At 46.4% G+C, this 19,687-nt stretch overlaps 1 protein-coding gene across 3 annotated transcripts in view; it reads right to left on the bottom strand.

Moving 5' to 3' along the window:
- FKBP15 (FKBP prolyl isomerase family member 15) overlaps positions 1–19,687 on the bottom strand; it is a 72,518-nt gene that overhangs the window by 22,275 nt on the left and 30,556 nt on the right. For all 3 annotated transcript variants that reach the window (XM_004600308.2, XM_055123062.1, XM_055123577.1), the window contains exons 10-16: positions 18,177–18,319; positions 17,357–17,414; positions 14,625–14,732; positions 3,645–3,747; positions 3,092–3,198; positions 2,201–2,315; positions 224–333 (exon numbers count right to left, since the gene is read on the bottom strand). In XM_004600308.2, the coding sequence (XP_004600365.2) occupies positions 224–333; positions 2,201–2,315; positions 3,092–3,198; positions 3,645–3,747; positions 14,625–14,732; positions 17,357–17,414; positions 18,177–18,319 (744 nt within the window). The remainder of the gene's footprint in view (positions 1–223; positions 334–2,200; positions 2,316–3,091; positions 3,199–3,644; positions 3,748–14,624; positions 14,733–17,356; positions 17,415–18,176; positions 18,320–19,687) is intronic.

Below are 19,687 nucleotides of genomic sequence, written 5' to 3'. Positions count from 1 at the left end.
CCTTTTGGGGGAAACTAATGAGGTCTTTACAACGTTCTTTAATGCTCTCTAGAGTTTTCTGCTAACTGGACCCTGAAATAATGACAACTAGTCTAGGGAAGTAAGTACCAACCATTGTGAACACTGGAAACCAAGGCGAAATGATTAATTCATGCTGACTATCCCCTGATTTGTGCCCCATTTTGAATACCCCCACTTTCACAGCTCCAACCATGACTCTTACCTTAGTCATGAGATGATCCACTTTATCGGCCACTTTGCTCACTGCCATTCGAATTTCAGTGCTATGTTGCCGGGCTTCAGTCATGAGAAATGAAGCCATGTCACCTGACCCTACAGACATAAGTCAGAGGCTCAGAGAAACAGGAGTAGAGGACACTGTATAAGGAGACGCCAACGTCTCAGCCGAGGAAAGAAAAGAAATCAGCTTTGAAATAGCAGGAAACATGGGTAACTCACACTGTCAGAGGAGCACTAAGAGAAAGAGGCAAAAATGCACCAAAGCTAATAATGACTAAGCCAAGCTCCGCCAAGAGCACCGGGGCTACAGTCTGGCGCAAGGGTCAAGTATGGCCTTGACCATCCATCAGTCTGCCATCAGTCTGTAACGACTGCTCACATGACTTTCCAGTTAAGCCAGCTGTAAGCCGGGCACTATACCAGGTGCCAGGGATCCAGCAATGAATAAAATACGGCGTGACCTTGGCACGCCAACATTCTGGTTGGAGGACTGACAGGTAAACTGGCCAACCGTATTTTTCAAGTTGCAAGAACTGGACTATGGATAAGGCACGAGTGGCACAGGGAAAGCCAGGGGGAACTCTTTGGTGGCACATACACCAGACACATCTCCGAGAGCCGGAAGGAGTGTGGGAACGATCAGGGAAGGCTTCACGGAAGAGATGGCATTTGAGGCCTCCCCAAAAGGAGGAGGGAAGAAGCAGGGTTTCCAGATGGAAACTGCAGTGCAGAACCCCCAGAGATCCAGGACCGCTCCCGGCACTGACCTACCAGAGGGGATGACTACACAAAAGACAAGCCTAGTGGAGCTGATGCCGGGAGTGTGTGAGGCTACAGGCTTGATCCCTCCCTGCCCACACAGAAGAAAGTGGCAGAGCAGAAAAATGGGATACCGGGGGCTTGGTCTTCAGGCTCGATACTCCCTGAACACATTTCTTGCCTGCTTATCTCTCGAGCACACACCTCTCTCTCCCTCCCCTCACATCTTTCCAAGTAAGTTTCAATAAAAACTGCCTTACTTCACCAAGGGGGAAAAAAAAAAAGATACCCTCACAGCCGTTTAAATTTGATCTGATTTTTTTTTTTCCTCTACACGTATTTTTTTTTTTTTAAAAAAAACATGCCCACCACACTAGCCTGTACATGTGTGCAAAATAAGTGAGTTAATGGAAAGTTTCCACAGTCAGGGGTTTTAATGATAGAAGGGCAAGCAGCTTTTCCCTTCACTCCCTTTTGTACTGTTTGACTTTCTAATAAACATGCCATTTCTGTAACTTAATACAGTTAGGCCAGGGATGCGGTTCAGAGGCCGGGCATTTGCCTTGTGCGTATGAGGCCCTGGTTTTGATTTCCAGCACCGCCTTCAAAATTAAAATCATAAAGATAAAATACAAATTGCAATAAAGTAGTTCTGGTTTGATACTGAACTCTGACAGTCGTTCGGCTTTCTTTCAGTTTCCATCAGTTTTTCATTTTTTTACTTTTTCCTATAAACACAAGACATTCTGACCCAGGAACTGGGCAGGAGATAAAGAGAAAGGGGTCAGAGGGGTCAGAGGGCCAGTTCCTAGCCTGAGCACTCGCTCTGCATGCAGGAGGCCCAGGCTGGACTTCCTGTCACTATACACTTGCCAGACCATTTCCAGGAATGACCCTCAGTCAGCGCCTGGGTATGGCCTCCAAACCAAAAATAAATAAATTTTGAAAAAGGAAAATGAGAGAAACAAAACAGAACATGGGAATAAAGAATTTGAGGAATGGCGGAAACATACTAAAATTGAAACACGGTGAGGGTTGCCACTCTGTAAAGTTACTAAAAATAAGTTACTAGACGCTTCTAAATGGATTGCACAGCATGTAAACTGAATCTCAAGAAAGCTGCTTTTTTTAGAGATCTACTGGAGGGAAGAAGAGGAGAGCACGCAAGACCAGAGAAGAAGCCGAGCGGGTGGCGCCCTACCTTGGTAGTGGGGAGACTGGGAGAGCGGCGCCGGGTACAGGGGCCGCACGGGCTGCAGCTGCGAGGAGGCGGGCGAGGCCTGTGGGTACGCGTAGGCTGGCACACCTGCATAGGGCTGAGAGGATGCCAGTTACAGCTGGCTTAGCATACAGTCACACCCGTCTTTTCTGCTGCTATTTGTCCTTGATGGCAGGAAGTCTAAGAGGAGAAGCGAACCTCCATCTCCTGGTGCCGGGGAAGAACTGCAGCGGGCAGGAGCGCCATCGAGAGCCCCAGCAGTACCTGGTGCCCGAGGTCTTCCCAGAGGTGAGGAAAGAGGGTGTCGTTCCATCGCACCCCATCCCCCCGGAGGACACTTGATTAGCCAGAGCATATTCCCCAGACACTGGTCCCACTCATCATCTCTGGCACCGAAGGGTAAGCAAACGATCTAGCTCCCTCTGAGTTAGAACAGGAGAAATATTCACTGATATTCCAAATATGGTTTTGTTTGGGGGCCACCCCCAGCAGTGCTCAGGGTTTACGCCTGGCTCTGCGCTTGTGGATCACTCCTGGTGGGCTCGAGGGACCATGTGGTACTAGGAAGAGAACCCGAGTCTGCCGTGAGCAAGGCAAACGCCCTACCCACTATACTGTATCTCTGTCCTACTAAAACATATTTAGGGGCCAGAGGGCCCAACAGGCTGAGCAGACTTCTATTTGCAGAGAGGATGCCTCGGTAGGGCCCCAGCACCGTATGAATACCTAAGAACTGAGCCAGGCGCAGCCCGCAGCCCTTGAGTACCGTGGGGCGTGGGGATCCCCAAATCGTACAGTGAAGCAAAGAAAGTTACTGGCTCAAACCATAATAAACTACAGCTTATACCTGATTGGGTTTGAAAATGTTGTTACCTGAAAGGACGGGGCATTTCCAGATACAGCGGGGTGGGAATCGAGAGACGTAACGGGCATTAAGGCAGCAGAAGGTGCTTGGAGCCCAGCGACAGAGGGCTGAGGTGCTAAGACAAAGCAAGAAACTGTCACTGGTACCCGCCCCCTCCACTTGCTGCCCGTCTCAGCCTACACCGGCACCTTCTACCCACCTTCGTCACCGACTCTCCTACAGTCAGTCAGCTCTACCAGGCCCCATAGTGGGTCACTGAAGGTAGACACAGGTGTGCCTCATGCCCCCAGCAGGGAGGAGGTACAGAACTAGACACGAGGCAATGTCTCACGGGCTGAATGCAGATCTCCCAACCTGACCCGCGTGTGCGAGATACCACACTCGAACCAAATACACTTGCACATTTGAAGATGCTCTGGCCAGGAACAGACCCCGGAGGGAGGGGTCCGTGTGAGTCTAGCTCTCAGCTCTAAACCTCACGTGACCTAGTGACTTCAGGAACAGTGACCATGCTGGTGCTGACCCACTTTGAAGCCGCCAAGTGTCAGAGAGCGGCCTTACCTTGTGAGGTCATCTGCGGTAGGACGGGATGGACCGGCTGGAGGGAGGGCTGGATGGACGGCGCCGCCAAGGGCTGCCCGGCTCCCCGCAGCATAGTCACAGCCTGAAACACACCCAAGGTCACCAAGGTCACTGCTGGCCACTAGGCACTCGGGTGCTGTGCTGGAGAATGAATCTGACTGTCCACACTCAACCTTCTTACTGTGTCACCAGGCAGAGACAGGGAGAGAAGGGAAAGGGATGGCAAGCGGAAAGGCCGGGCTTTTAGCATGAGCGCCCTGGGGAGCAGGCAGCCTTTCTTTCTTAGTGACAAGAGTAATGTGGCGCTGACTCCTGCAGTAGCAGCCTGGGGTGCAGTGGTGCTCAGGGGGTTGTTCTGAAAAGGGAGCCACAGACCAGGTAGGTTTGGGACCCTCTGTGCTAGAGCACTAACCCTTCTTATAAATCCTCTCAAACAATAAAATACAAACAGGGATACAAATGCATCTAGACTGTGAACTGAGCTACAACCCCATGCCGCCCGTGGAGGGGGAAGGATTTTCTCTCTCAACGCTTTCTTTCTATGGGGGAGATAGCAGCGGCGGCAGCGGCAGCAGCAGCGCCCACGTGGCATCCGCCATTGCTACGCCCACAGCTGTGACACCTGTGTAGCTGTAGCAAAATGCTGCTACACTGGAGGTCTGCAGATGAGAGGTTGAGGTGGGAGCTCCCCGGAGCGGGGCCTCAGGCAGTTCCCCTACAATCTGTGGTCATCACGTGACCTGATGACACCAGAAACTGCTGGAGCACAAGACAACCTTGGTTTTGCCTTAGCTTAACTATCTGTGCCTTTCTTCTGTGCATTTCTTATCTGTGCATTCGTATTGGAACAGTACGAGCGTTTCCTGATCAGGATGTTGCCAACACCACAGGCCGGCCAGAATTAGATGAATTAATATCTGAAGCCCCCCTTTCCTTTTGTTTAAGCGCCTGTCTCAGAAGCATAGTAGAATGCTGGAGACGCCTCATTGGGTTTTTTCTAAACAAGGTTGAGAATAAAAACAGTTGTTCTTGGAAACCAAAGCAATAGACGAAATGAAAGTAAAAACAAAGGTGTTGCAGAAATCACAGCATAGTGAGACAAAAACATTTCCAGAAAGAAGAGTTGGCTAAGATTCCCTGCAGGGACACAATATTTTGTGGAAGTGCGATGGCAGACTTTGCCGCCACGTTGTTCCTCCTGCAGTAAAAGATTACCTAGATCCACCCCCCTTTTTTACAGGAGCTAACGACAATATTGGGAATAGATGGGTAAACTATGAAGGGAAACGACGGTTGTTTTCAGAGCTCCCATTTATGGCTAGATTAGCTAGATGAAGAAAACCCTGGTGTTTATTATTTAAACCTTTTGCAATATATTATAACAAATTCCTGACGGGAGAAAGGGCCTTAAACATTTAATGCTTAACTAACACGGATGTGATCATTGGCGCGAAACAGACGTTTCAAAGAACCTTAGCTTTACCCTAGCCTTACAGGAAAACAAGAGGTCACAGAAGCGATATGCAGAATTAACTCATATTGTATTGTACTTCGTTAATAATTCTTCTGCTGAATTATAATCATCAAAGTAGTGTTCTGATGGTGTATTGTAATCATCAAAGCAGTGGTCTAATGGTGTAACCTGATGTTGTAATCCCCTGCTTATTGCTATTTCCTTGGAGAAACAATATATAAGCACAGCTTTGCAGAATAAAGTTGCAGCAGTTCACCAGCTTATAGTGTGGCTGTCTGTCATTCCCTCGCCGATTCCTGACTTTTCCTGATTCCTTCGTCCCTGGTCCCCAGTGGTCGGTGGTCTCCACTGGGTGGTCTGCGGCAGGTGGCGCCCGAACAGGGACCGAAGGACAGGTAAGCCTCTCTCTCCCCCTTTCTTTTCTTCTTTCAAAGTCAGGTACGGATCTTACCAGGGAGCTGCAGTCCCGCCAGTAAAGGATCACTGGTTAAGAGTAAGTAATCAAGGGAATTATGGGGCAGGCCTTAACTAAGAATGAGAAAATGCTAGTTGTAATGCTACATCGCCTGCTAACCAAATCTGGGTTTCGGTCATCACTGTCAGATTTACAGCAATTTACAATGTTTTTGAAAAAAACTAGTCCTTGGTTCCTGGAGGAAGGCTCTTTAACATTAGAAGAATGGAGGAGAATAGGGAAGGAAATGAAACAGTATGTGCAGAGACATGGTGAAAAGACTCTGCCTCCACAGGCCTTCCACTTATGGTTCCATCTACGAGAGATTTTATCAGAAACAACACCTTTCCAAGGCTTGTGTAGGGAAACAGTTTCAGATACTGGTGAATGACCTATATATGATGAGATAGGCCCTGAGGAGGGCAATGAGGAGGAACGTATGCTCCTCACGGCAAGCGCCCCACTAACACATGAGACTGATAAGTTTAAAATGACAACCTTAGGTTTCAACAACTTTGTCATAATTTGTTTTGCCGGCATATATCAACAAAAGCGCTTTCTTGACCTGTTTTTAACAAGCAGGAAACTGACTGGTCAGGCAGAGAAACGGGGGAGCAATGTTCCCAATCGGCCGACAGGGCTCACTTTGCCCTGGGGACTGCTCTTTCCTTTCTCCGTCTATCAGTTTTCTCCCTGCCATTTTTTGAAGGGTCAGATCGATTGATCAACTGCAGATGTGTGCACATGTAGTGATGTTTTTAGTCAGTTCATTGTCTGTCTGTCTGTCTGTCTGTGGAACACTCGAGTGTTAGAGCTAGTTTGAAGTCAGTAATTCTTAGACCTGGGCAAACAAAATCAAGGGAGGTCAGAGTGATATGTAGCCTAGCAATTTAAAAGATTTAGGTACCTTTGGAACTTGTTAGATCAGGTTTAAACAGAGATTTCTAATCAAAATGTGGCGCCTACAAAGAAATTAAAATTCTCAATCTAGATTTCTTATTGGAAGAACATTAATGGTTATTAACAATTGTAATTCTTCTGAAATTTATAATCTATACTATCTAGGAAGAACTTAGGAAGTAGCGCCTAAAACTAAAGTGAAATAACAATTCAGAGGATATAAGGCTTTATCTTGCAAGCCTCAGCCAATTAGCTATTTTACAATCAACAGAGGTACAGAAGCCATCAAAATAAACAGTTTTCTAATGACAGTCCAAGTATTTTTTTATGCAAATATCTAAGTTTGGTTAAAAAAAAAAATCTAAAGGGCTCTTTCTGTGTCTAAAAAGCATGTTTGTATTGTGGAATTATTAAAGTTAGAAAGCTCATGATTTGAACTAAGGTACAAGAACTATTGAACTTAAGTCAAAGAAGATTTTACTGTGTTTCACACAAATTAATGGTCCAAAGGTTTTATGCTATTATATCAATGTATATATTTGTATCTGCACTGGATTAGAATTATTTGACCTAGAGAATCTTGTGAGTTGAAATAATTGTGATATATGAAAACAGGTTCAAAGAGTAATGCTTCAGTTTAAAAAATTATTTATTAGGGTTGCAAAATTGGTTAAAAAACTTATTGTACCTGTGTTTTATTTGATCTCCGAGACTTCTGTTAACAAAATTTTTTTAAGAGGCTACTTAGGTTATGAGGGGTTAATCTCAGATGTCAGTTTAAGAGTTTTTTAAAGATTTTCCCTGGATCTACCCAGAGCTGATGATGATTGGAATTTTGACGAGCAAATGGCAGAACAAGATTGGGAGGATGACTATCGAGACCGTAATCCTCCTGGCACCTTCTCGGCTCTAAGAGCCCCCCCAAAACCAGTCCCTCGCTTTAATAGAAGATCTCCGTTGCCTCCAGTCGGCTTTCAGGGTGCAATGGCGGAGGCTCGGAGGGCAGGGGACGTTTCATTTGGTGTTTTTCCGGTCGCAGAGACCTGGGAGGGCGAGGAGCCCCAGTGGGAACCCCTTTCCCTTAAAATATTGAAGGAACTACAACAAGCAGTACAAAATTTAGGTCCTTCCGCCCCATATACAATACAGATTGTTGATATGGTGGCAAGTTCATGGCTTACTCCTCATGACTGGCTCCAAACAGCAAAAGCAACCTTGAGCCCAGGAGACTATATACTCTGGAGGACAGAATATGAGGATAGGAGCAAGGACGCGATAATACAATGTATGAAGAAGAGGGGCCCTAAGCCCACCATGTCCATGCTCATGGGGACAGAAGAATATGCACTGCCTCAGTCACAGACTAAAATCCCACTCGATGTTTTGCAAATTATATCAACTAATGCAGTGCAAGCATGGCGTAAATTACCCCCTCGCGGAGGCAAGGGAAGTGCCCTGGCCGGCATTAGACAAGGGACAGAAGAACCCTACCAAGAGTTCATAGCTAGGTTAGAGGAAGCCATTACTCGGATGCTCCCTCCGTCTGAAGGAACAGACATATTGTTAAAGCAATTAGCATGGGAAAATGCCACTCCTCTGTGCCAGGATTTAATTCGGCCGATAAGGAAAACTGGCACGCTTCAAGATTTCATCAAGGCATGTCAGGATGCCTCCCCAGCTGTAGTACAGGGGATGGCTTATGCAGCAGCAATGAAAGGTCAGAGATTTAGTGCATATGTGAAGCAGACATATGGAGGAGGAAAAAGGACCTCCGCCCTGCCTACGTGCTTTGCGTGTGGGAAAGAGGGGCATATACAAAGGGAGAAGAGAAAACTCCCTCGGAGCCAGAGGCAACCTCTGATGCTCCTGGACTGCCTAACCCCGCAATAAAGGGAGAAGAGAAAACTCCCTCGGAGCCAGAGGCAACCTCTGATGCTCCTGAATTGTCTAACCCCGCAGCAAAGGGAGAAGAGAAAACTCCCTCGGGGCCAGAGGCAACCTCTGATGCCCCTGAATTAACTATTCATGATTTACCAAGGGCCACTCCAGGAAGCGCTGGTCTTGATTTGGCTAGCTCAAAAGATATGATTATTTCAAAATGGGATGGGGTCACTCTTATTCCCACTAATGTAAAAGGGATCTTGCTGCCACAAACAGTGGGTCTTGTTATTGGTAGGAGTTCCAACTACAAAAAGAACTTTGAAGTCCTCCCGGGAGTGATTGATGCAGATACTGAAAACACCATAAAGGTAATGGTAAGACCATTATTGGAAACTTTACAAATTCATAAAGGACAAAGAATTGCTCAATTGCTCCTGCTGCCCTATATTAACCTCCCCAATCCCATAATGAGAGAACAGAGAGGCACAGGACAATTTGGCTCCACTGAAGGGGTGTTTTTCATTCAAGAATTAGATGGCAGACCATTCAAAGACATATTTCTGAATGGAAAGAAATTTAGAGGCCTGATGGATACCGGAGCAGATAGAACCTGTATTCCGGCCGCTGAGTGGCCCTCCTCCTGGCCTATATATAGGACAGGATCCTCGCTTTCGGGGCTTGGCACTGCGACTGGTGTCGCCCAAAGTTCAGCAATGATCAGATGGCAATGTGAAGGGAAACAGGGTGTCATACAACCATACGTCCTCCCTTCTCTCCCCTTTACCCTCTGGGGGAGAGACATTCTGGGGGCCATGGGCCTAATGCTGGTCTCAGCAGAACATGTTAATTCTGACCAAAATTTTTCATCGGGGCCACTGCTGAACAATTATTTGCAGATAAAATAGAGTGGCTGGCTCAAGATCCTGTATGGGTGAGTCAGTGGCCCCTAACATCAGAAAAAGTACAGGCTCTTGAGCAATCAGTAAAAGAACAATTGGAAAAAGGGCATATAATAGAATCAAATAGTCCTTGGAATACCCCACTATTTGTAATTAAGAAAAAATCAGGAAAATGGAGATTATTACAGAATCTTAGGGCCATTAATGCAATTATGAAGGATATGGGGGCCCTACAACCAGGCCTACCTTCCCCTGTGGCTGTGCCGGAGGGCTGGCATATAATAGTTATTGATTTACAAGATTGCTTTTCCACAATAAAATTAGACCCCCAAGATAGTGAGTATTTTGCATTTAGTGTCCCCTCAGTAAATTTTAAACAGCCTTTTAAGAGATATCAATGGGTGACATTGCCACAGGGAATGAAAAATTCACCTACCCTATGTCAAAAATTTGTAGCTAAAGCTTTAGAAGTTATTAGAAATAGATATGCTGATGCCTACTTAATTCATTATATGGATGATATGTTGATGGCACATCCAAATAGAGAAATATTAAATGATATCCTTGAAAATACCATTACAGCATTGACTGAGTATGGTCTTATAATAGCCCCAGACAAAGTGCAAAAAGACAGGCCCCTGAACTATTTAGGGCAGATTATTCGAGAAGATTATATTATTTCTCAAAAGGTATCTATCAGGAAGGATAAATTGCAGACCCTCTTCCAGGTATCTGGTTCTTGCAACTTTGTAAATGAGAAAGGGCTTGGGAAAGCAATTGATTCTTATATTTACGTTAAAATCTGACAAACACACAAAAAAGAAATGGTGTGAAACCTCCTTGTAGGAGGAAAAATCTATGCTTATATTTTAACAGATAACACCTACTAATGTACTCTGGGTCCTGCTATGGCTTCATCTGGAGTAAAACTTCATCCTCCTGATACAGACCCCAAACCACCTGAGACTCCACACCCCTCCAAACATCAACCTCAAACAGATCTCGGCTGGAAGTCACAAGGAAATCTGAGGAAGAGTCAACAACACAGGACTCTATGGGGAAGGACAGGCTGAATTGGCCTAAGGACTTAGTCTGGGATTTATGGTACCAACCTTATCCTGAACCTCAGAGAACTTTGTACACAAGAATAGTGTTTTAATCCTTAAAAAGTGTTTTCCTAGAAATCAGAATTCTAAAGATGTCTCCAGGTTGATATATGTTGTAAGAACTTTACTTGTGAGCACCTTTAAAGTTTTTTTGAATACCTATAGGACTGACCTAATGCTTTTGAAATAGCACTGCAAGTAGTTTTGTCATGTTAAATGAGATGATTGGTAATTTGTATCCAAACTAAGTTCAGTAAAAATAAGAGTTTAAACTTGTGGGACTATAAAGAATATTAAGTCAGAAAGGTAATGGATGCAGATATTATCAGTTGGGAAAGAAACTCTTTAAATCACATGCAGAATTGTTCTAGTACGTTTTTTTTTTTTGGTAGGATCTATGCAAAAGATATTGGATGGATTGCCTGGACTCCTGTTACAGTGCTCTTAGATAATTGAATTCTTCAAAAGTTGTGGAAAATCAAGGGTTTTTCAAATGGTATTAAATGAATTAGACATGTTTAACTGTGCACTGGACCCCCAGTACAGCGCTCTCATTAATGGGAAGTCAAGGTTTTCAACATGGGATTGAATGAGTTCAATATGATGTTAAATTGTACACTTTTTCTCTACAGATTTTAGCTTCTCTGATTAGGACCCACAATAAATGTTTGAAAACTCTAATCCGCCCTCGCTGCTTTGTGGCGGCTCTTATTTTAGGAATTCCTGCATTAAATCGCTATTTTGACCTCTTTTGCTGTTGCCACTACAACCTTGGTACAAGAAATTCATACCGCTCATTATGTTAACTCCTTGAATAGTAATATCACAATGGCTTTATTGGCACAAGAAGCCATTGATCGGAAATTGGAAGCAAAAAATTAATGTCTTGGAGGAGGTAGTGCTGGCCTTGGGCCAGGATATTGCAAATATTAAAACCTCCCTTTCTGATCACTGCCACGGTAATTTTAAATCCATCTGTGTAACGCCTCTCCCTTATAATAACTCTGAGCCCTGGAACAAAGTTAAAGCTCATTTGCAAGGTCTTTGGGCCGATAATACTATCACCCATGATTTGTCAGCCCTACAGGAGGATATTTCAGCAATTAGTCAGTCTCACTTACAAATTAGGGGGTTGCAAGAGTTAGCCAATGACTTAAAAAGAGGGATTAGTGCTATGAACCCCCTAGATTGGGGTCAATATTTTGGCTTGATTGGTGTTTTGGCCTTTATCCTTGTCCTGGTTGTTCTTCTCTTTCCTTGTGTGCTTAAATGTATTTTCACCTCTTTGAAGGCTATACAACAGGAAGTCTTCGAGCTCCGTTTTAAAAACAAAAAAGGAGGAACTGCTACGCCCACAGCTGTGACACCTGTGTAGCTGTAGCAAAATGCTGCTACACTGGAGGTCTGCAGATGAGAGGTTGAGGTGGGAGCTCCCCGGAGCGGGGCCTCAGGCAGTTCCCCTACAATCTGTGGTCATCACGTGACCTGATGACACCAGAAACTGCTGGAGCACAAGACAACCTTGGTTTTGCCTTAGCTTAACTATCTGTGCCTTTCTTCTGTGCATTTCTTATCTGTGCATTCGTATTGGAACAGTACGAGCGTTTCCTGATCAGGATGTTGCCAACACCACAGGCCGGCCAGAATTAGATGAATTAATATCTGAAGCCCCCCTTTCCTTTTGTTTAAGCGCCTGTCTCAGAAGCATAGTAGAATGCTGGAGACGCCTCATTGGGTTTTTTCTAAACAAGGTTGAGAATAAAAACAGTTGTTCTTGGAAACCAAAGCAATAGACGAAATGAAAGTAAAAACAAAGGTGTTGCAGAAATCACAGCATAGTGAGACAAAAACATTTCCAGAAAGAAGAGTTGGCTAAGATTCCCTGCAGGGACACAATATTTTGTGGAAGTGCGATGGCAGACTTTGCCGCCACGTTGTTCCTCCTGCAGTAAAAGATTACCTAGATCCACCCCCCTTTTTTACAGGAGCTAACGACAATATTGGGAATAGATGGGTAAACTATGAAGGGAAACGACGGTTGTTTTCAGAGCTCCCATTTATGGCTAGATTAGCTAGATGAAGAAAACCCTGGTGTTTATTATTTAAACCTTTTGCAATATATTATAACAAATTCCTGACGGGAGAAAGGGCCTTAAACATTTAATGCTTAACTAACACGGATGTGATCATTGGCGCGAAACAGACGTTTCAAAGAACCTTAGCTTTACCCTAGCCTTACAGGAAAACAAGAGGTCACAGAAGCGATATGCAGAATTAACTCATATTGTATTGTACTTCGTTAATAATTCTTCTGCTGAATTATAATCATCAAAGTAGTGTTCTGATGGTGTATTGTAATCATCAAAGCAGTGGTCTAATGGTGTAACCTGATGTTGTAATCCCCTGCTTATTGCTATTTCCTTGGAGAAACAATATATAAGCACAGCTTTGCAGAATAAAGTTGCAGCAGTTCACCAGCTTATAGTGTGGCTGTCTGTCATTCCCTCGCCGATTCCTGACTTTTCCTGATTCCTTCGTCCCTGGTCCCCAGTGGTCGGTGGTCTCCACTGGGTGGTCTGCGGCACGCCATCTTCTAGAACTCACAACCCAGAGGTATGAGCTTACAGTGACGTGGTGTGCAAGAGATCATGGGATGGGGGTGTTACCAGCACGCTCTCTGCCCAGATGAGATCTGTAGCAGCCACGCACAACACGGCCCCTCTGCTCCTTAAAGACTATGATCCGGGAGGTCTACTAACCCATTTTGGCACCCAGCAGCTTCTTATAGAAATGCATCTAGACTGTGCACTGAGCTAAAATATCAAAAATCCAAAACTACGCAGCCGCGAGCTCATATAATCTTCATTCTCAGCAATGGAAAGCAAATTATCAAATGATGCCTTTTCAGTAGGTTTGATTGTTGGGGGGAAATTCCAAATAATAATAGCGAGTTCTTTGTTGAAATATTAAATGTATTCAAAGTATAGAGAGAATAAAGTGAAAATCATTAGCCTGGTGGGGGTGTGGGTGTGGGAGGGGGGTATATTGGGGTTCTTGGTGGGGGAACATGTGCACTGGTGAAGAGATGGGGGTTTGATCATTATATGACTGAGACTTAAACCTGAAAGCTTTGTAACTTTTGTTACGGTGATTCAATAAAATAAAAGTTAAAAAAATAAAAAGTAAAATACAAACAGGATCTTCAGACCACTGCAAGCTGACGCTTCCTTGGCCGAAGCAGCTAAACTGACGGCACTCAAGAATGTGCCATTTCCCAGGCCAGCAGCTACCTTATGTCTGATCTAGGCTGAAGGGTCTTTACGAAGAATACCAGGGAATAATCCAGTCTAATCTCCCCGCCAAATCATCTTTTGGAGGGTCATGGGCTAGTGTACACGCGCTCCATGCGGGAGGCCTGGGTTCAAGCCTCGGCACTCCATGTTTTCCTTAACCCTTCCCCACCCCCCAGCTCTGCTGGAGGGACTGACCCTGAGCAGTGAGCCAAGAGTATCCCCTGAGCAGAGCCAGGCACTGCCAGAAAATAAAACCAACAACAGAGGGTAGGGTGCTTGCTTTGGAGGCAGCAGATCCAGGTTCAAATCCCCACACCCCCTTTTTGGCCCCCTAAGACCGCCAGGAATGATTCCTGAGATCAGAGCCAGGAGTAAGTCCTGAGCACCGCTGAACGTAGCCCCAGAAAAAAACAAGAACAAAAAAAAGGGCACTAGCCTTGGCGCTATCTCCCAGTCCTGAAATAATAAATGTCCTAGAGAAACATGGGCCAGAGGGACAGCACAGCGGGTAAACGCCTGCCTCACACGTGGCCAACCCAGGCTCCCTCCCTGGCACCACATTCCCTGCTCCTGGCACTGCCAGGTGTGACCTCCACGAAACAAAACCCCAAAAATAATTTTAAGAAATAAAGAAACAAAGGTGAGGAGTTGGGGAATGCACCCGACCCAGGTTTGACCCCCAACAGCAAATGGTCTCCAGAGGGTTGCAGGCGTGGTGCTGGAGGCCCCCACCGCCGCAGTCTGACCCCCATCCTCAGGCCAAAGCACAGGACTGATCACATCAGGCAGAGCTGAGAGTGGACATGAGGATGTCCCCTGAGCACCACCGGGGAGGCGCCGACCAAAAGCGGGGAGGGGAGGAGAGGGGAGGTGGAAGGGAAGGGTAGAGGAGGGGAAGAGGGAGGAAAGCTAGCAACCTCTGCCTAGTCCTCAGAGAGCCAGAGAAACATACTTCGATTTCCGAATCAGTGGAATCCAGCTGTGGTGGAAGGATGGGCAGCATGGGCTGGCCCATCTTAGCCATGCGAGAGATCAACTTGGCCTTCATTGTATCAGGATTCTGGAAGAGAAGCAAATAAATAAATAAATAAACAAACAAATAAATAAATAAATAAATAACAATCACTGCAATCAATGTTCATTACTTTGTTCTATTCCTTTGGCTTGTAGGTCAAATCCTTCGAAAGGACCCTCTGCTTTACCTATCTGAAATCAAGTCTAGAAAGTGAGAATTAGAGATTCTTTTTGTTTGTTTGTTTTTGCACCACACCCAGAAGTGCTCAGGGTATATTCCTGGCTCTATGCTTAGGAATGACTCCGGTGGGGGTCAGGGGACCGTGCAGGGTTAAACCCAGGTGGCTGCATATAAGGCAAGCACCCTCCCTACTTACTGTACTATTGCTCCAGCCCCAAGAACTAGAGATTTTTTTTTTAACATAAAACCACACATTACCACCATTAATCATGGAAGAGAAAAAAAAATTCTGTGTTTGGAATGAATACAATGGGCTTATATGAGTGATTTAATTTAATCAGGTCCTTCCCTTAGACATAGTTATCCTCACTTTATAATTGCAAATCACCCCATATGTTAAGATGAAGCATCCTAGATGACAGGACCTTCTTACAAGCCCTGGAGCAATTCAGTGGACAAACATTCAGAAGAGATTTGGGGAGAGGAGAGAAGCGGCTCTTCTAAATTCATGTTAACTCGACTGACATAGCTTTGGCTATATACTAGGCCCTATGCTAAGAGCCTCTGAATCCATTCACTGGTTCAAATGCAGCCTTCAAAGAGCGGAGAGATAGGACAGTGGATGGGGCATTAGCCTTGCATGTGGCCATGTGGGCCCCGGTGCATTGCCAGGAGTCATTTCTAAGTGCAGAGCCAAGAGCAATCCCTGAGCATAGTTGGGTGTGGCCCTAAAAAAAAATAATAAATGCAACCTTCAGAGCAAAAGTACATACCTTGGAGGCTATGCAGGTGGTAGAAAAAAAATCATAATCTTTATTTTCTTTTTGTTTTCAAGCTATATTACATTTGTTTAAATGGATGACTAGCTTGGTACAGAATGAAGCGATCTTAATAATTTTGAATTGTTTTTAAGCTGCATTGTTTAAGGGAATTGGAAGTACTTTCTGTACTAGAAGTACAGAAGGACAGGGAGCACGCTCATTTTTCCCTAATGAATGAAGGAACTTAAAAAAAAAGGGGGGGTCTAGTTACATAAACCATAAAAACATACAACATAATGAGAAAGCTTTCTATACACTAGATTCAATACCCAGTACTGGTAAAAATAAGAAGGGGTGGAGAGAAAAATTTCCATTTTATTTATTTATTTTTTTTTCGCTTTTTGGGTCACACCCGGCAATGCTCAGGGCTGACTCCTGGCTCTGCACTCAGAAATCACTCCTGGTGGTGCTCGGGAGACCATATGGGGTTCTGGGAATCAAACCCGGGTCGGCCGTGTGCAAGGCAAACGCCCTACCCGCTGTACTATCGCTCCAGCCCCTTAAGCTTTTTTTTTTTTTTGCCTTTTGGGTCACACCTGGCAATGCACAGGGGTTAATCCTGGCTCTGCACTCAGGAATTACCCCTGGCGGTGCTCAGGGGACCATATGGATGCTAGGAATTGAACCCGGGTCGGCCGCGTGCAAGGCAAACGCCCTATCCACTGTGCTATCGCTCCAGTCCCAGAAAAATTTCCATTTTAATAACCAAGAAGGTGAAAGATCAACTCAGTAACTTTCTTAATGTTACACGTTTTATGTTTGTTTGGGGGCCACACCCCGCAGAGCCCAGGGATTGTTCCTGGCTCTGCACTCAGGAATTACCCAGCTGCTTGGAGGACCATATGGGATGTAAGGAATTGGATCTGGGTCAGCCGTGTGCAAGGCAAGTACCCTGCCCACTGTACTATGGCTCCAACTCCCAAGGTTACAGGCTTTTAATAATAGATTTGCAGGCCGGAGAAATAACTGTCACAGTCACTGTCATCCCGTTGCTCATCGATTTGTTCAAGCGGGAACCAGTAACATCACTCATTGAGGACTTATTGTTACTGTTTTTGGCATATCCAATACGCCACGGATAGCTTGCCAACCTCTACCGTGCGGGTGCGACACCCTCGGTAGCTTGCCGGGCTCTCCGAGAGGGGCGGAGGAATCGAACACAAGTCGGCCGTGTGAAAGGCGAGCGCCCTACCGCTGTGCTATCGCTCCAGTCCCAGAGAAATAACACAGGAGGTAAAAGCACTTGCCTTGCTTCCCACTGACCTGACCCGGGTTCAAGTCACAAGCACCACACAGCATAATAAGAGCACACTCCTGAGCAGAGCCACGAATAGCCCCTGAGTACTGCCAGGTGTGGCCCAAACCCCTCGATCCCCAAAAATTACACCTGAGGGGCCAGAGCGATAGTACAGGTATTGAGGTGCTTGTTTTATGCATCAACAATCCTAGTTCGAAACCCAAAACAAAAAACAAAGAATAGACTTGACCCCATGTCTGTTTATGTGAAAGTCCAGGCTGATTTGTACTAAGTTCCAAGCAAGAGGAAATGAATAAAGCAACCACTGATATCTAGCCTCAATCGTTCTTAGCATTTATTGTAGCTCTATCCATCTGTGATACACCCAGTCTCACAAACATGGGGCGGGGGAGACAGACTCACATACTCACTGTTTGTGCTGAGAGCTGTTCACCTATGGAGTTAGATTTGGTTCGCAGAGCTGGGTCCCTGAAAGCAAGCAAAGACACAGCCTGACATAAAAATGAAACCCAGAACCACAGTCCTGACTATATTGACTAAACATCTGTCAACTTAACGGCTGTGAGAGAAAAACCTGAACCCCTCCTTAGTTTGCATGATCTCGGATGCTACCGAAGAGCAATATCTTTCCATTCAAATATTAGGTATTTGCAGTTTTTCCATTTTTTTTTTAAATTTTGTTTTGTTTTCATCTGGGGGCCACTCCTGGAAGTGCTCAAGGGGTTACTCCTGGCTATTCCCTCTGGGATCACTCCTGGCAGGGCTCGGGGGACCACATGGGATGTCGGGGATTGAACCCAGGTCCGCTGCGTGCCAGGCAAGCCAATGACCCACTGTACTATCTCTCCAGCTCCAGTATTCACAGTTTTGAATTTGGATGCGTATTTTGTATATGTGCCCTTTGCCCAATTTCTCCCAGAATTAGAAATCTGTCTGGTTTGGATTTTCAGGGGGAGCCAGGCACTCGGGCCAGTCTTACACATGCACTCCAGGTGCTCCCACGGAACTCCATCCGTCTCCCACACTTTGGCAAATATTCTTAACATCTAAGCTAGCGCTCTGAGCAGACAAAGGACACTAATCCCATGTCCGAAAGCGCAGCAGCGAGCAGCAACTCATTTCCCTCATGTCCTGCTCTCCCCAGGTATTCCGCTTTTAAATGACAGGCCACGTGGTGATGCCGAGAGCTTTTAGTGGGGGCGAGAGCCTGCAACGGCCCCAGTATCTTACCCCGGCTGGAAAGGCAACGATGTGGGTGGCGAGGCCACGGGCGCGGCAGAGGCGCAGTCGGAACCAGGCACCGGAGAAGGGGCTGCCGAATCCCGGGAGCCGACACTGTGCCCGTCGGAGCCCGACTCTCTAGCCAACTTCACCTAGGGAGAGACCAGCCACAGGTGGAACAGGCCGCGCCCCTGCCCGTGCACTCCTCTCCCTGCACCCCTCCCCCAGCTCCTAAGTGGACATTCAGAGTCCTTTCCCTCTCACGATCAACAATTCTATGGACAGCTCTGCACAGGAAACAGTTCCCAAGCAGGGGAATCTGCTGGATAAAAGGAATTTTTTTAAAGACTTCGATTTATTGAGGAAAGAAAAAACTGATTTTTTTCTTTATAAAAGGCCAGTCTTGGGACTGCGGAGATAGCTCAGCATTCAGGGATGGCGAAGGCCTGTCCGGGTTCAATCCCCAGCACCACTTATGGTCCCTGAGCCCTGTCAGGAGTGATACGAGCGCAGTGCCAGGAGTAAGCCCTGATCACCACTGAGCGCACCCCTCACCCATAACCGCCCCGGCTCCCCCGCCCCCACACACATTCAAAAAGTTTAAATAGAAAATCTGTGGCAAAGGCAGCTGAAAACGCATCAAATAAAGAGGGCTGAGAGCTGGAAGATGGCACAGGGGCCTATAGAACAGCCTCGCAAGCATATGGTCCCGCGTCCAGGTGCTTGGTGCCCCGTGTGTGCTGGGAACGTCCTGGCAGCTCTGCTGTCTCTGGTGCCACAAGTGATTTCTGGCTGTGGCACCACAGCCAGGTGTGTATGAACACCACAAAAGAGGCGGGACCGGAATGGAGCAATAGCACAGCGGGTAGGGCATTTGCTTTGCATGTGGCCGACCCGGGTTCGATTCTCAGCATCCCATTTGGTCCCCTGAGCACCACCAGGAGAGATTTCTGAGTGCAGAGCCAGGAGTAACCCCTGTGCATTGCCAGGTGTGACCCAAAAAGAAAGAAAAGAGGCGTGACCCCAGGGGACGCCGGTAACTAAGAAACTGTGTGAGTGCCACACAGTCAGGTAGTGGAACCTCTGGCAAGCAAGCATGTGAGCAAGTAAGCACTGCACCAACCCCGGCAAGCACAACCCTAACTGCACCTCAACTAAGCGCAAGCCCCAGCTAGCGTGTGCCGAAAATGCACCGAAAGCAGTGTAAACCCCAGCGGAGGGCGTGGGCCCCAGGGAGCCCCAGGTTAAAAATGTGCAGGCTGCTGGGCGAAAGTGAGCACACAGTAATAGGGTGCTTGCTTTGCTTGGGGTTCGATCCCTGGCACACATATGGTCCCCAGAGCACCACCCTTGGCAGTGATCCTTAAGCACAGAGCTAGGAGTAAGCCCTGAGCACTGCCATGTGTGGCACCAATAACAAAACAAAACCCAAGCACTGCATATACCACAGCCAGGTGTGTGTTCCTGTGTGTTGGTCACTGCAACAACAGCCATGAAGGAGGGGTGGGGGCGGGAAGGAA

This window comes from Sorex araneus, chromosome 1, assembly GCF_027595985.1.
Source record: "Sorex araneus isolate mSorAra2 chromosome 1, mSorAra2.pri, whole genome shotgun sequence".
NCBI lineage: Eukaryota > Metazoa > Chordata > Mammalia > Eulipotyphla > Soricidae > Sorex > Sorex araneus.
The sequence above is the reverse complement of the archived record's forward strand: the minus strand, read 5'-3'. Positions and strand labels throughout refer to the sequence as shown.